At 40.1% G+C, this 16,793-nt stretch overlaps 1 protein-coding gene across 1 annotated transcript in view; it reads right to left on the reverse strand.

Moving 5' to 3' along the window:
• The window catches only part of LOC104402887 (serine/threonine-protein kinase WNK2-like), a gene marked incomplete at its 5' end in the record, with an annotated part of 32,915 nt that overhangs the window by 5,596 nt on the left and 10,526 nt on the right, over positions 1-16,793 (reverse strand). The window contains 5 exons of the mRNA XM_010010875.1: positions 5,481-5,734; positions 7,267-7,311; positions 12,353-12,451; positions 13,471-13,689; positions 15,915-16,129. Coding sequence (XP_010009177.1) covers positions 5,481-5,734; positions 7,267-7,311; positions 12,353-12,451; positions 13,471-13,689; positions 15,915-16,129 — 832 coding nt within the window. The remainder of the gene's footprint in view (positions 1-5,480; positions 5,735-7,266; positions 7,312-12,352; positions 12,452-13,470; positions 13,690-15,914; positions 16,130-16,793) is intronic.

The following is a 16,793-nucleotide window of genomic DNA, read 5'->3' on the forward strand; positions in this document are numbered from 1 at the left end:
TGAGGGGAACCTTATTGCTCCCTACAACTGCCTGACAGGAGGATGGAGCCAGGAGGGGGCTGGTCTCTGCTCCCACAGAACAAGGGACAAGACAAGAAGAAATGGCCTCAAGTTCCACCAGGGGAGGTTTAGATGGAGATGAGGAACAATTCCTTCTCCAAAGGGTAGGAATGCTCAGGCATTGGAACAGGCTGCCCAGAGAACAAGGGACAAGACAAGAAGAAATGGCCTCAAGTTCCACCAGGGGAGGTTTAGATGGAGATGAGGAACAATTCCTTCTCCAAAGGGTAGGAATGCTCAGGCATTGGAACAGGCTGCCCAGGGCAGTGCTGGAGTCACCGTTCCTGCAAGTGTTCACACATCGTGTAGATGAGGCCTCAGTGCCATGGGTTAGTGGTTGCCTTGGCAGTGCTGGGAACAGTTGGACTGGATGATCTTAAAGGTCTTTTCCAACCTGGTTGATTCCATGATTCAATTAGCCTCCTCTGTAGAAGAAACATATTCACTGAACAAACACCTATTGACATCTCTTTATGCTTCCTTCTTACCTCCGCTCATGCCTCCTCCTCTCCTGCACTGGCTGCTCTCCCTGCACTAATAAACCTCTGCCTTGAGGGAAGCAGGTAGGGCTTGTATAAGTCCCTGTTGGGTATGAGCTACCTCCTGCTCCTGCTTGCCCAAATGCCTGCCTTCTCCTGCCAGTCTTTCCCTTGCTGCTACTTCCTCCTGCCCCACCCAAATAATCACACAGTCATTTAGAAAACGAGAATAATATACACACAACGAACATCATAGACAAAAACATATGTAAAAATGAGACGAAACCCACAAAGGACAAAGCCTATGGTAGTTCAGGAAAAATACCCCAACTGTTCTTTGGACTTTAAAGTCTCCACCTTGTTTTTATGCTTTAGACTAAGCAAGACCTACAGTGCCACCTCAGCAATACTCATAGCTATATACTTTCACAGTACTGTAGCTAGGAGTTGTGTTGGATTCTAAACATTATAAATACTTCTGGTTTTCCATTAGAACAGATGAAACTGGGTAACTGTGCTGTGAAAGCTGACTGTAACTATTGCAAGCCATTCTAAAAATGCAGGATTTAGATGATTTTTCTTCCAGCTACATCTTGATGGCTACATTATTTACATTACTGGTTTACTTCTGTATGGTCTAATTACCATTGAAACAAAACTGAATTACAGGACAGGGCTAGAGCTGGCTGCCCTCGTGAGCAAGGGAAGGATGTGAATACATCTCTTTTTTTTTTTATAATCACCTTTTTCCAGGTTGGTGAAACCCAAAGTTCTGAGGTGCTACTGAAGATTTGTGTTTGTGCTCTTCCAGGTTCTTGGAAAACTATTCTGACATTCAGACCCAGAAGGCAGTGTTGAACAGCTTCAAACACAGATTCATCCTATTTTTTCTGATTCTTCCAATTCAATGAAGATGGAAGACACAGTACAAGGTGTTAATAGTTCTTCCACACTGTTTTCCCACCTGAGGCTATCTCCAGAAAGCCTGCTTCCCAGGCAGCCAGCTCATTAAAGCCAAGGTGTACTAAATGTAAACAGATGTGCAGCTATGGATGATGGTGTCTAAGCCCCAGCACGTTACGAACTGACATGGACCTGCATGTTCACAGAAACAACCTTATTATGGACTTGGAACATATTTACAGCTCTTTTGGGTTATAGTTTTCTCTTTAAAAGCCATGGAGCTATGTGACAGTATGAAGAACAGAAAACATTTTTCGTAAGCCCTTTATTCCCAGGCATCTTCAAGTAACGCCTTTAACTGCACAATACTCAGTACTCTTTACACACAAGGCAGTTCATGTTCCTGAGGGTATTCCTTGGCTGATGGTAACCACAATTACCTGTAAAAAAGGATTATTTCATCATGTCTTCAACAAAGATAAGCATGAGAGAAAAAACTATTATCAGGCTGTTTGGCTTCAGTTCTTCCTAATGTCTCCCATCACATTTCAAATTACTGGTGATGAGAATCTGTATTTATTTCCATGTTTAGATAAAACATTTGAAAAGGAACATTTCAGTGTTCCTGTGACATAACTGGATGCTCAAAGGCTCCCCCATAAATTCCTAACCAGGATTTGACAGGTAACTTTCATAGAACCAAAGCAGAATTTAAAGTCCTCCTTCAAATGCCAATTATTTTATCACTTTATACACTTCTGATGATAAAAAGGACGAGTATAAAACCACTGACTTTATCAAACCCATCACCAACTTCTTTTCTGAGCTGATTTCCAACCTTAAAGAGTAGCTTTCACTTAGTTAAAAAAAAGATACCAATAGTACACTATATTCACACAGCAAACAGTTTGGTGTTAGAAGCATCTCAAATAAAACAAGATAATCCAGGGAAGTTACTCCTCTGTTTCCAGGTGAAAGAGAAGACTTGAAGTGAGCCACAGAGTGACACAGCCACCGTGCATATTAATAACAGTGGGTGGACAGTAAAAGAAAATAATGAATTAAAAAGTAAATAAAATAACTCTACCCTCACCAATAAGGATTTGTTGCAACTTTCCTTTGGCCTGGATGTTGAAAAAAGAACCCCAAATACACGGGCCATTTAATTTTATGCCTCCTTGTGACAAATTGTATGACAGAACCCTAGACTTCCATCCCAGGAGGATGCTCATCACCTGTGTGGCAGCTGTGTTATGTACAAGAGCTCTGTGTGGTGCTAATTCCAGGAGACCTATAACCAACAGAGCACCATGGGACGACTCACATCGCTCCTACTCCTGTTTAAAAACCCTTCAAGGCGACATCTTTCTGTCCAATAACCTCCAGAGACAATTTAGAACTGAAAGCATGAATTCTGCCTCCCTCCTGCCCCTCTTTCATCACAGAGGACCAACAACAGCTTCTGAAACAAACCATCCAGTCCGAACATGTGAGACAACCTGCCTGCTAGTTTGTTCCAGTCAAAAAAAAAGGCATAAGAATCACCATGTTTCCAATTTACCTAGCCTTTATTTCCAACATAAAACCTTATTATAACTTTCTCTGATGGGCTGGAAATCTTTTTAGTGCTCCTTATTATTTTCTTGCAAGGGCATTTTTCTATTTGATCAAAAAAGGGACAAAAAGATGCTGTTAGCAGATGGACTGAAGAAGTACAGCCCAAGCTTTACACACTTCCTGTTAGAAAGCTATTTTTCCATCTTTTATGAGATTCCCTGAGTTCCTTTTGTCTTTCCATTAACACTTTAAAAGGTGGACTCAACAGTGATTCTGTGGAGGTGTAACATCTGCCCATGCAGCTCATCATGCCAAGCGCTGATGTTATGGGTCACTTCTCTGGCTATCCAGACTAAGGGTGCTCTCACACAGTTTCCTTCCTCCTCTTTCAGCTATTTTTCTCCCAACATCATTAATCTCTCATCTCTTAACTTTAATTTGCACTTTAGGGTGAATTTCAAGAGGTACAAACAGCAGAAAGATGCTCAACTCCCAAAACAAGCCTTTTAAAAGTCTTTTAAATCATATCCATTGCCCTGTTTTCTATCATCTGCAGCATTCTGTGCCACCTTCATGGGCAAAATATCCCAACAACAACCACATTACTAGTATTTGCCATATACCTTTGCATCTCTTCTGCAGCCCACATGGCCCTACAAGGACTTGATGCACAAAACCATCCAGGGCAAGCTAGTGTGGGCTGGCAAAGCCCAACTGACTGCCACTCAAAGCAACAAGGAATGACCTGAAACGAAGAGCAGGGAATCCCAACCTCTCTGTGCTCTTGGTAAATTACCTCTAAAAGACATGTTAATACCCTGGAACAACTGCCATGTTCTAGAAGGAAACAATCCCTTTAAAATCAGTGTACTGAGACAGAGACATTCCTGTTCCTCTCACAGCAATACTCTGCCTTCTCCACAAGCTTTGAAACAGAGACACCGAGACTGCAGAAGGCAAAAATAACCCTAAATTGATGTTAATGGGTGATATGAAGAAGAAAAATAATCACTCTCTTTTTCAGAATTAGAAGTGGGCAAAACACCCCCACTGATTGCTTCAAACTACTGTAGGAGTCTCACCGAAAAGACACTGAGCTGCCAAAAGCACATCAAAAGAGCGTAAGAAGTGACTTAACAGAATCTGTGCCCTCATCATCACTTTCTGGAAATCTTCAATTTGTATCTACAAGCACCTCCTTTGATTTATTTAATGAGAACTAATAGGGTCTTAAGTAGACGCCACTGTTACTCCAGAACAGGTTTATACTGGTTAAACCATTACTATGTAGGAGGATTATTTACTCTCTGGGTTTTGTTCATTTATGGCAACTAAGAATTGACATAAAATTGCTTATTAAATTTGCACAAGTGCTTTTCCCTGTGAAGTCAGTGACCCCACTAACTCAGAAACCAGCAAGTATCAAAGCAGACATGTTCACACGGTTTCTACTTGGGCACATCTCACCTCACAGATAACTACTGATTTACTACTGGTGCATTCAGTTTTTTTTTCTACATGCTAAAAAGGCAATGGTTTACTACCCATACCCAGTTACTATTTTTAAAGGGATTACAAAGCAGTCCCTCACTGGCTTTCTTACACTATTTCATCGCTTTTAAAATTACTTTACCTCTCTCTACTTTGGCTTTATCTCCAGTCTTCCAAAAAAATTAATCCAGCAAAAATTATTAGTCAAAGGATCACCCAGCCATAAGGAAGAGAAGGAACAGGTCTGGAAATCCAGACCAGGGTGTGACAGAATAGTAAACTGGGATTCTGAATACACCTTTCTTCATTTTTGTGCCTGCCTCCATATCATCACTCAGCCACAAAAATAAGCATGGAAAGCAGACACAAATGCACATCATGTTATTTTCCCCCTGCTCCTAAAAGTAAGACAGGCTGAATGGTGGTACATCTGATTTCCATTTTGTTCTAGTTTACTTTCACAGCATTGCTGAAGATGGTATTTTCATGAGGCAGAGCACCTCAAAGATGCCCAGTACAACCAGCAAGGGTCAGAACCACATCCAGCTCTCCCCTATCTCAGCACAGCCCTCACCCCACTTTCACTAACCCAAAGGCTCATTCCCCCCAAGCCATCAGCCCTGCCACTGCCCTGCCTAAGGAAGATTAATACTGAACATCAAAAAGAAGAAGTAATAGTTAAAACTTAAGTTGAGCAACACATAGTTAACAGTAAGAGTATTGATGTATATTACTGTTAATAAGCAGTTTGCCATTTAAAAAATATATATTTTTAATATATATATATTGCAGCCCATATATCCCTTAAGATTATTCCAAAAAACAATTTAAAAACAAAAAGTCTGGTTTAGTATTTAATGAAAAGAGATGGACATTTATAGGAAGCATCTATCTGAAGTAATTTTAGTCTATGTCCTCCTCCAAATCTGAGTTCTGCAAAGGCTTTCAGACACATAACAAAAGGTACGTTCTTCAAGGAGTGCCACTTACTCCACATGTCTCATTCTGTGTTTGCATGGGATTAGCCTTTGGCTCCATGTCTTGCCTTTTTTGGTTCTGCTTCAGTTGGTTTAAAGAAGGTTTTGTCTGTGCAGCTCCAACAGTTTTGCTTGTCCACTGGTCAACCAGCTTGTGAAGATCATCTGTGAATGTCCCCTTCTTGTTATTACTGTTGTTGGCCTGAACCTGCAGAGTTGATTGCGGGAGGGGCTCAGGACACGTTACAAGACTGTTTGTTGAGGATCCTGGAAAACCACACACAAAAGAAAGCTGAGGATGACATCTCTGTTTCACCACTTCCCTGCTCAAACAGTTTCTCATCTACTGCAGTTCAAATGGTGGCTTTTCGAACTTTTATCCCTCCCCCTCCTTTCTACAGAACACCTTTGCTTAAAGAAATGGTCCGACTCCAATGCATTCATTGTTTTTGTCACATTCTGTTACCACTAGCTGTTGCACCCACAACTTCTCTCTAGGTAAAATTAATGTCTCGGAGAGAAGAAAGGAAGGCAGTCCAAGTAACATGGACATCCTAAGGCTTACAAAGCCCCCCTCCTGACGAGACCACCACGAGCAGGTTGGAGGCAGGATGTATCACTAGCTAAAACTGCACGCATTTAAAAAATTAATTTACCATTTATTGTACTTGCATAAGTTTACTGTCCTCCTGGAAACATAAAATTGTGATAGAGGTTACAAGTAGGGTTGGCTACTACGCCTCTGGGAACCCACAATCTCTCTCAATGATATTAGGACCATTTACTCTGCCATCTGCATATTTTTTGGGGAAAACCCCCCATCAGGATCATGACAGAAAAGGAGAAGAGGACATAGTAGGTGTGTGAGGTTTTGAGGTAAAGATAAAGATACAGAACTTTGGCATAGACAAAAGCAGACAGGAAGAGTATTGACAGAGATTTTGTTTTATATGTTCACTTCTTTCTAGACGAACTAGGAAAAAAAAATCTGTCCTTCTTATGTGTTGGTAACTACAAGTCTGATACGGCAAAACCAGCAGGGAACAGCAACTGAAGGTGCCTGAATCTGACCTAAGCAGAAAATATAAGCTAACTTTTTACCTAATATATTTGATATAGCTAAAGATTTGAAATAAAGACCATCTCTCCAAGCAAAAAGTTCATTGAACTGTGGTAAAATTATCATAGAAGCAAACATGAACATTCAGTCTTCTTGTTTCTGTTAATCAATTACCAGCCAATGGAACCAAGTAAACTAATTAGTCCTATGGTTATACAAAATACATTAATAACCTTTAAATGATCATGCATTCAACCTGCAACATAACTTATAAGTGGATACTGCTCATTTTCTTTTGCTTTACTTAGGGGAAAGGGACCAGTGAGAAAAATAAGATTTTTGACAGGAAAGCTCTTCAATTAGTGTTTCGATTTCATGCAGCTCAACAGGAACAAGATTGCTTTAAGCTATAAATTCCTCCAGCAGAGAACTGCAGTCATATAAAGGTGTGTATTTCAGAAAGACAAACACTGAATCCAGTTTTCTGGCTGCATGCTTGCACAGTCTCACACACAAAGAATACCACAAGTGTCTCGCAGCATGCGTGATCCCCAAGACATCATAGCACATGCATTATTACGAAAGTACCACAGTTTATACAGTCTAATTTCATACCAGTATAAGTGCATCAGCTCTATTTATTAAACAACTAGCTTTTAGTTAAAAAAAAAAAAAAAAAAAGGCAAAAAACATCCCATGCCATGAAGGAAACACTGAGAAACAAAAATGGGATAGTTACTACTACTGTGATCTTTGCCTAGACATAGTCGTTTCAAGGTGGACCCTACAAGGTAAAACAATACAAGACATACAGAATTAGGTAAGACTAAACACAACAAATCTGACGGACAAGCTTCGGTACTTTTAAGCAATCAAAAAGTAGTTATTATGCAAGAAAGGACAGACAAAGTCAGCAGTTCAGGTGAGTAAAGGAAGTCTAAATAACTGGACAGCTCAAACCTTTCTTAATGTGCAGCCATTCAGAAGCTTTGAAAAGTACAATAGCATGCCAAAAGCAAGGTCTCATGGGATATTTTTTTTGTTTGGTTTGGTTTTTAGTTTGTTTAGGTTTTTTTCTCCAAATCGCCTTGGCTTCCTAATAGGAGCTTTTAATTCCTACTCTATTTATGCAGGAAATGATGTCAATTCAGTTTGTGACAGGAGGCCAAAAATGCTTTCAGGAACAAGTCAAGCTAGTCTGGCTGCAAAGACAAACTGTAAAACAACCCTAAAAGTCCTGTTTTACAAGTCCAAAAAGATACATTGTTCTGCAGGTCTGAGGCCAATTGTTTCCAAATACTTTATTAGTAGGATTTGTGTCTAAATGTGAGAATCTGAACTTCAATTGACAGTAACAGTGAATGAGTTTCCCTTATGCTTTGTCAAAATGCACAAAAACAATCCAGCAGAGTGGATGAGTTTTTGTTTAACCAAACTACATGCTTTTTTACATTATTATCTTGTTAAATCCTTTGTCATGATTTGACATATTCTGTTGGATAGTTACAGTGCCAGAAGTGTACCAAGAACCCTCCTCGACTGTCAGATCTTGCCAGACATAAGCACCATTTCTATGTGAGTGCCAAATTTCCTGAAAGGTATTTTGGACTTGGTAAGAATATCATTATGGTATGGGAGGAGATGAGTATCTTACATGGGGCATGGTAAGTTTATTGTGAAGAAGCACCTGAAAATATGAGCACAGTCAGAGAGGGGCAAAAAGCAAGAATCGGGATAGATGGGCTTTTTGTCTGCAGCAAACCAGTGTAGATAATTTATGTTATTGTGCCAGAAATGCAGCTTTGAACTCAGAGATTGTAGGTCCAGATTGACAGAGACTCTGAATGAGTCTTTGAAGGAGAAAGGACAGACATCAGTCAGAGACTGAGGAAGAGAAAGTAAAAAAAAAAAAAGAGGGAGGGGGAAAATAGAGAAGAAATGTTTGTGCTTTGATATGGGTGTCATGAGGAGAACAGAAGGATTGCTTTGAAAGATTTTCTTATTATTTCATACAGTTAATGAGGTTTCTATTCCAGGAAAATCAGAAAGACATGACTACAGTAATGTCTTATGCAAGCATGATCAACTGTATGTTTTCATCTCAAAGTCTAGATAACAAACAAGTCACATTCACAACTCAACAATGTTGTATTTTTCACTTTTTCCCCTCAGATACACCTTACCTTGCCTATCTCAAAGTTACCTAGCAACTCCCATTCCGGAAGCAGCAGCATCAGTCATACTAGAATGCTATTTTCTGAACTATGCTTCAGCATTTCTGCATGGAGCAATATGCAGCATTCAGCACAATATGGATGCAAATGAAAAGCAACTGCCTACAATATATAAAAGCAGGCAGCTGACTACAGTACATGCTCCAATGCCTGTAAAAAGAGTTTAATCATCAAGCCCTCCACTTCTTGAAAACCAGCCACAAGTTTACATGTACCTCGGATGCCAAAGCAAACCCAGGGCCCCCAGAGGTGTGGGGAAGAGGCAGAGAGCAGCGAGGAAGGGCAGATTCAGAGCACCCACGCGAGGGGAGTCAGCTTTAAGGAAAATCTTACAGAAGAGTCAGTCGCCAAAAAAAAAGAGCTGTTTCTGTTACCACTCCAGCATGTTGCTTGGGAGATGAGGAACATTATCTAGAGAGGTGATAATGTCTGAAGCAGGGGCTGACAATCATTAGCTACGGCTGGTTTTAAATTCAATTTCAATTAAAAATGCACTTGGTACACCTAATTCACCAGATTAATTGTATTACTTCTACAGTTGAGGTGTTTAACAGCTGTAAAGTTAAAGAGATTAATCATAATTAAGATTTAATCTAAGACTGCAAAAGTTCAGCAAAGTGTTTTACCTCCAATTCCAGATTTCTTATCTGAGAAATTAAGTAGCCATTTTATCCTGCAGGACACAGCAAATCCACTGTCCCATATTTGCACTGTAACAACTGCCAAAAAGCTTGAAAGCTAACATAAAATTGGAATGGCAATAGGCACATACAACATACGAATTACTATAGACCAGGCAAAAATGGCTTTAAACAAGATTACAGGTCTAAGCCAATGGAGCTTTTGAAACTTCCACTCACAGTCAGCACAAACTCTTCCCTAAGATGTCCTTGCAGTTTAACCCAGGCTAAAATGATGCTGAAGCCCACCAAAACTAGTTTCTTTCATGAAAAGTACAAAGGAAAAGTCAATACTGGACATGGGGAACACATCAAAAAGCAATTCTGGTAGAACACTGTGAAAATGTTCAAGTTTGATGGATCTTGTAACAAGGGCAGCACATTTGCAGAACTATCTTTAATGCATCTGAACACTTATTTTTAAAAGCATGCTGCTAATTTGTTTCCTAATACAGCACAGGCCTCACTCTGGAATATCCAAGCTCTCCGAAGGGCTCTTTTTTACTTAATCAAATGTATAGATCCAAAGCACTTCTGAAAACCATAGAATCATAGAATGATTTTGGTTGGAAGGGACCTTAAAGAAAAATCCAGCACAACTTTTCTCAACAGCTCTCAAACAAGAAATCCAGGGAAGCACTAACTTAGGCCACAGACCCAGAATCCTGGACTGCCCAGCCATGGTACCAAACTGCCCACACTAAAGAGCCGTATCCCAGCCCACTGGCACTCCCACCATCATCGTCTATCACTGTTTGTCCTGAGGCCCATGGCCACGGCAGCTCGGGAGTCCAGCTCGATGGAACCACCAGCCACACATTCTTCCAGCAGCAATCCCAGCCCCAGCTGCCCTTGGGAAGGATGGAGCCACACGCAGCCCCATCTCCATCCCTTCACACACACACACAACCAACTATCCGGGAAAAAAAGCCAGAATAACCTGTATCCCCATCAAAACCTACCCGCAATTCTGCTGTGAAAAGCTGCCTAGCAGCTCTAGTGCCAGGCAGCATTTAAAACTCAGCTGCGCTCTCTGAGCAGCGGCGACTTTGGATGGGTATGTCAGGGTTAAGTGCCTGAAACTCGGCCCATCTCCTCATCTGACTCAGAAATGGGGGAGTGCAAACCTCCTCTCCCAACACCTCCTCAGAAGAAACCAAGAAGAGAGCATATGGGCTGAGAACAGAAAGCAATTAGTCGTGCTGAGTTATTTAAGCATCGTGAACTTCATGCCTTGAAGGATTTACATATTCCCTTGGTTTCATTCACAATACCCATGCACCCAAACATTTTAATATGCTGGTTTTTAACTGCCATCTCACAGTCTTTTTGCATCCTATTGAATAGTAATTCTGTTAAAGATTAATGAAACAACTTCTGGGAATTACGTGTGCAGAGTAAGAAACCACGATGTCCATCACAAAACCAAATGGGAAAACATGGACTGAGAATTCCCCTCAGCGAATGAAAAATTGTCTCAATTGTCTCATGACTTCCAATAGTTGTTAAAAACTTGCATATAATAAACCCAGTCTGTCGAGCAGGAAACCTCAGTTTTCAAGAACCTGAATGCTTGCACTTTTCAGGGACCTCAAACAGAAAACCAAGATTATTTTTTAAAACACTATTTATCCATAAAATTAGGAGTGTATTTGTGCCTTTGATCTCTACCACTTGGATAATGATGAGCAATGTAAAACTCCCATGAGAATCTGATATTAATGCAAATGAGCAGTTAGTTAACCAAACACTTCCTCAAGAATATTATTAGCCTTTCTAATGTTATATGTAAGTGGCCTATAGTACCTGTTCAGCACAACATATCTTTATTGTACGAGCAAAATCTGTTTGCCTAAAAAGCAGCATATATGATTGAGTAAAAAGGTCTTAATTTGTTAATTAAGTAGCTTGATATCATTTGGTTGAATTGCCAATTGCTTCACAAGTCAGACAAATAGGGTACAAATAGAAGGTGCACAGTTATTTGAAACAAAAAATCCTAGCAATCCATTTCAAAGTATCATCTGAGAATCTGATATTGCTTTTTACTTCTTTCTGCTTTGATGAACTGCTAATTGACTTCATCTCGGAGGTCACATAAGGTCATAAGAAAATACACTGAGTCAAGTGCTTCAGCCAGATCCACTTACACAAAAAAAGTTGATGGCACTCTCCCTTGGAGTCACCAGATCTTCCTGCTGCTTACGAATAGGTAAAAAAATTGCTCACTTAAAGTAATTAAAGTGAATGCACGGGGAAAACCCATCTCCAAAACAGATTTTGAAAGAACTAGCTGGAGCACTATTGTCTCAGCATTTCTACATGCAAAGAGCGGGGGGAAGAAATTAAAGAAAATAGAGTGGATATAAACAGTACTGTATATCGTGTTAATACAGCCCTTGTATGGAAGTTATACCCTCCAGTGACCTTCTAGTATTGTATCAGCTTGCTACATGCATGTCTTCATAGTCCAAACATGTGTGAAAGAGACCATTCGTCTACAGAAGGATGGATTTCTTTTTGTTGTCGCTGGAACCGGGACAGCAGACATGTATATTTGCCACATTGCAAATAAAATTACTTCAACATAAATCACATAAAGTACAAAAGCTTTGATAAGTCCAGGGTAGAATTTACCATAAGGCTATATAATAAATGATGAGATCTTCCACACATGCTTTTGGTGCCCAGGCATGAGCCAAAAGCAGTGCAAAAAAAGCTTTCATATGAAAAATTAATATAAATAAGGTGTGTTCATGATGATTACTTAAAAGAAAGATAAAAAGAAAGAAATGATGGTTCAGAAAAAGGGGCATCCTGCCAAACATATCAGAGATATAAAACATGGAATTGGAAAAAGGGGGTAAAAGAAAGATGGGCTGTGATAAAATACAAAAGAACAAATACAAACAGATGGACAAAGACACAGGTCCACTGAGGAATCTGGTACGAGGTTTGCTACTAGATTTATAGGTCACTCTCTCAGACGTTTGGTGGAAAACCGTCCAGCCTGCAAATGAATATAAAGGGAAGAAAACAAAGACACTTATAAAGTACAAGTAGCTGTGATCAGATGTCCTATACCATCAGTCAAATCAGCTTTGTTAGTTAAATATCCACATCTCCATTTTAACTTTGCCAAAGAGGAGTAAGTTAATTGACCATACACAAAGGATGCAATAACAGCAGAAGAGAACAGATAGGTATTTTGTAGATTAGTTTGGCAGGATGTGCAATGAGAGGAAGGTATTTTAATCATCATTATAACTTCCAATATGCATGGCAACAAGATCAGTCAAAGCCTATGGAGGTGTGCAATATGCAGGAGTTTCAGAGGTCAGGACTGGGGAACACAGCCAGTCTACAGTCCTTGGGCTGGGACTCCAAAACCATGCATGAAGTTAACCCCTTAGATAAAGGAAACATAAGCTGGTTCTCTGATTTTGGGTTTCTTTGTTTTGTTTTTTGGTTGGGTTTTTTTTTCCTTTCTGTTTTTAGAATCACAGAATGGTGAGGGTAGGAAAGGACCTTAAGACCATCTAGTTCCATCTAGTTTTTCCCCTCACACCCAAGATGATTTGGTTGTTTATAATGAGGAGCTCTGGGTCTACCAGAATCAAGGGGCTTATCAATAAAGCCCAAAATGAATCAAAGGAAACAATCTCTTCTCCTTCTACATCTTTGTCTGGTTTACTTTCTTTTTTTGTCAGAAATCTGTAAGGCAGACTCCAAAAAAGGTGTCAGTATAAAGCCACTGCTGGCAGAAATAAAAGGTATTTCCTTCCTAAAAATTAGCATGTCTTCTTGAGTGTTGACTCTTAACACTTGGTAAGATACCTTACTTTTGTCCTTCTGGCAATACTGCAATAATCTCTTTAAAGATAAGCCAGTAATTTGCCTTGTCAAAGGTTTGTGTTCCTATAGCACTAGCAGTGAAATCCATTTCTAAGAAGTTCAAGCATAAAGGAAGCAAACTAATTTTAGCATGTGCTGGAAGACATGCCAAACAGCTGGGATGAAAAAAATCACCTTGGCCAGAGCTTGCGTTCACATCACCTCCTTCAGGGCCTAAGCCAGAGCAGATGTCAGAAGACAAAGAGGCCTTGACAGAGCACGGCTGCTGTGTCTGAACAGCCTTCCCGAAGGTGGCTGAGGCAGAGGAAACTACTGCTGCTGCTGCTTCAGGAGAGCCAGGCTGAGATTTAGGTGTTTCTTTGTGGGGTGAGTCTTTAGAGTCTGAAAGATTACCTGAAAGAGCAAACAAACAAAATACACATGATGGCAAATGGCAGGAAAACATTGAATCAAAATCCATGCCTAAAAGTCATTATCTTTTCCAACCCTAACTATTCTATGATTCTGTGACCCTCCTTTGCCACACAGAACAACGGGGCTTTGCAGTTCTGAAGTACGGTGTGAAGCACAGAATTACAGACCGCAACAGAAAATCATCTACATATACTACTGCTGATCCAGTTTCATAGAATCACACAATCCCAGACTGGTTTGGGTTGGAGGGACCTTAAAGCTCATCCAGTTCCAACCACCTGCCACAGGCAGGGACACCTTCCACTAGAGCAGGTTGCTCCAAGCCCCTGTGTCCAACCTGGCCTTGAACACTGCCAGGGATGGGGCAGCCACAGCTTCTCTGGGCAACCTGTACTCCAAGAAGCTTATGGAGTAGGCTTGATTTTTACAGTTTCTTTGCCTGCATTTTTCAGGAAGGCTGGAGTCAGGACCTCACAAGAAGCACTGCTGAATTAAAGTGAGAGCCACAGAAGTGCCTAAGTAGGAGGATGAATGCACATAATGACTGAGCAGAACACGTAGGTTTGCTCTCAAACATACAAGGTGAAAGCAAGCAAATGGAGAGAAATAAAAAGTTGCTGCAAAGACATAAGGAACTTTTATTTATAGCTATCTATAGATAGATAGATACACATCTCTATATAGGTATCTGTATCTATCTACCTGTCTGTCTACATGAATATCTCAGGTAAAGATGCTTTACCACCAGAATACCTTTGTAATAACTTATTACATGGATTTATCAGCAAAAGCATCTAATAGTAGAAATGACAATCACATTGGTAACTGTACTAGAAACTTCTTGCCCTTGGTCCCTACGAAGGTGGAAAAAAAGAGGAATCTACTTAGTCAATGATGAGAAGACTCAGGCATGAATACTTAAAGTTAATGTGAACATCATACAGTGCCTCAAACCCCTGGAAAATAATGCAGAAGAAATGCATGAAAGAAAGCATGCACCAAAGCAGCAGATTGACCAGATGTCTGTTCTCTAACTGGAGGTGACAAGGGAAAAAAAAAGGAGAATTGTGGCATTCGATGCAGAAATAAATTTTACTCTGTGGACTAGGGTAGCAAACTGACATAAGCCAAAATCCACAAGTGCAGACAGATGTGGGTTTTGTGAACAGACAGAGGGAAAAATGGCTAGAGAGAACCAATCAACAAACCGCAAAATGAATAACAGACATTCATAGTATCTCATGACAAGGAAAGGAAGTAAAACCTCTGCATGTCAGCCGGTAGTAGCTGAAGAGCTATAGAGCACTGAACCAGCATAGCATCGCTTCAGTTCCTGCAGGCAAGTACACTGAGACTCAAGATAGATCACACAACATCTTGCCTCTGAATATCCTTGCTTCTCCTATCTCACTTGAAATCCTTAATTAAAAGCAAAACCTTCCAAAACACTGTCTACAATTCATTGTGGTGCAATGAAATTCAAAGCAGACCTATGATGCAGTGACTTTGAAAACAAGAGCTACCAGGTTTGAAATACAGAGTTCTCTAAATAACAGCATGAACTAGGTAGTAGAATAGAATAGAAATGATTTTTCTTCATTTTGCTGAAGAAATAGGCACTGGGGCATATCAACATTTCCCAGTTGAATTATAGCTTTATGCTTTCCAAAGAGATAATGACTCAAGACTGTACTACTGTTTGAAAAATCTCAAACTGCCTCAAATGGTCCAAGCATCCATCACAGTTTTATAACTGTTCTTACCTTCCATCCTTTGGGGGAGCAAATGCAATATAATCTTATTTATATGGCATCTTGTAGAAAAAATAAACAACAACACAAGATACAGCACATAATCAGTAGAGGATAACAGCACCTAAGACGTGAATACAAACATCAATAAATGCATTTGGAGAAAGGATAAGAAAATGTAACCAGGCTGTATTCCAAATTAAAGTGGACTATTGTTTTTCTGCCAAGCATTGTAGCTGATGCAGAGAAGGTGTGTATGGTTCAGCACTGAGCAGCTGCAATAAGCCTGTCCCAAAGGAAGCCCACTGCAAAAACTGTTTGCAGAACTCAAACTTGAGCCATGCTGTTAAAAACAAGAATAATTCGGTGCCTTTCCTGCAGTCCACGCAATTACACAGCAGAACCACATCCAACACTAACAAAACAAACTAGGAAACAACCTAGTGTACCTACTTGTGCTTGATGTGCCACTCCTGAGCTGCTGGACCAGAGGGTTTAATAGTTTTCCACCTTTAAATTTATTTTTGCTGGTTCTTCGGCGACGGCTGCTTGGTGGGGCTGAGTGAAGGAACCCCAGGTTGGGAGGAAGGGGCTTCCCTAACCGAATATACAGTGCCTCTATCTCATTCTTCTGCTGAGTTTGAAGTTCAGCAATTTCTTTCATATGCCTAAACATAAAAACCAAAGAACTCTGCTAGCAATGTATCTGATGAAGCAGTGCATCCTGACAGCATAGACAGTTATAAAAAAAGAAACAATACAGTCTGGTTATAAAACAATCAACCACCCATCCAAAAGTATGTGAAATTACAACAATCTACCTGTGGTGACTGACTTCTCAAATACTCATTTGTAAGACATAATTCTAGACAGCTAAAAAGACTTTCGACATCCTCTGTAAAAACGATTGATTTTGACATGAGATCTGAACTCCAAACTATTCCAGAACTCTCTTCAAACCAGTGGCTTAAAAAAAGCTAACTCTCAAGGCATGTATATCAGTTTGAAGGAGTTCAATCTGGAGAAAAACAAAAGTGCTTCCCATAAAAATGCCATTAGCACATGAGTCGTTACCTTATTTTATAATGTAGATTTCATGGTGCCGTAAAGTCTGTTTAAGGGGTTTTGCATTACTGTAGTTCTGTTTTAAAAAGATGCATCATCCATATTCAGTAAAACCATTATCTCTTAAGATAAAGTCTAACGTTTTGGTTAAACTAACATTTAATGCTAGTTTTTACCCATCACCTGCCGGGAAAGAAATAAAATGTTCACATTTAAAGAACTCAGCTCTCAGGACTGGCAGCATGACAGGGTCCTGCTGGGACAGCA

This window comes from Nestor notabilis, unplaced genomic scaffold, assembly GCF_000696875.1.
Source record: "Nestor notabilis isolate BGI_N333 unplaced genomic scaffold, ASM69687v1 scaffold17273, whole genome shotgun sequence".
Taxonomy (NCBI): domain Eukaryota; kingdom Metazoa; phylum Chordata; class Aves; order Psittaciformes; family Psittacidae; genus Nestor; species Nestor notabilis.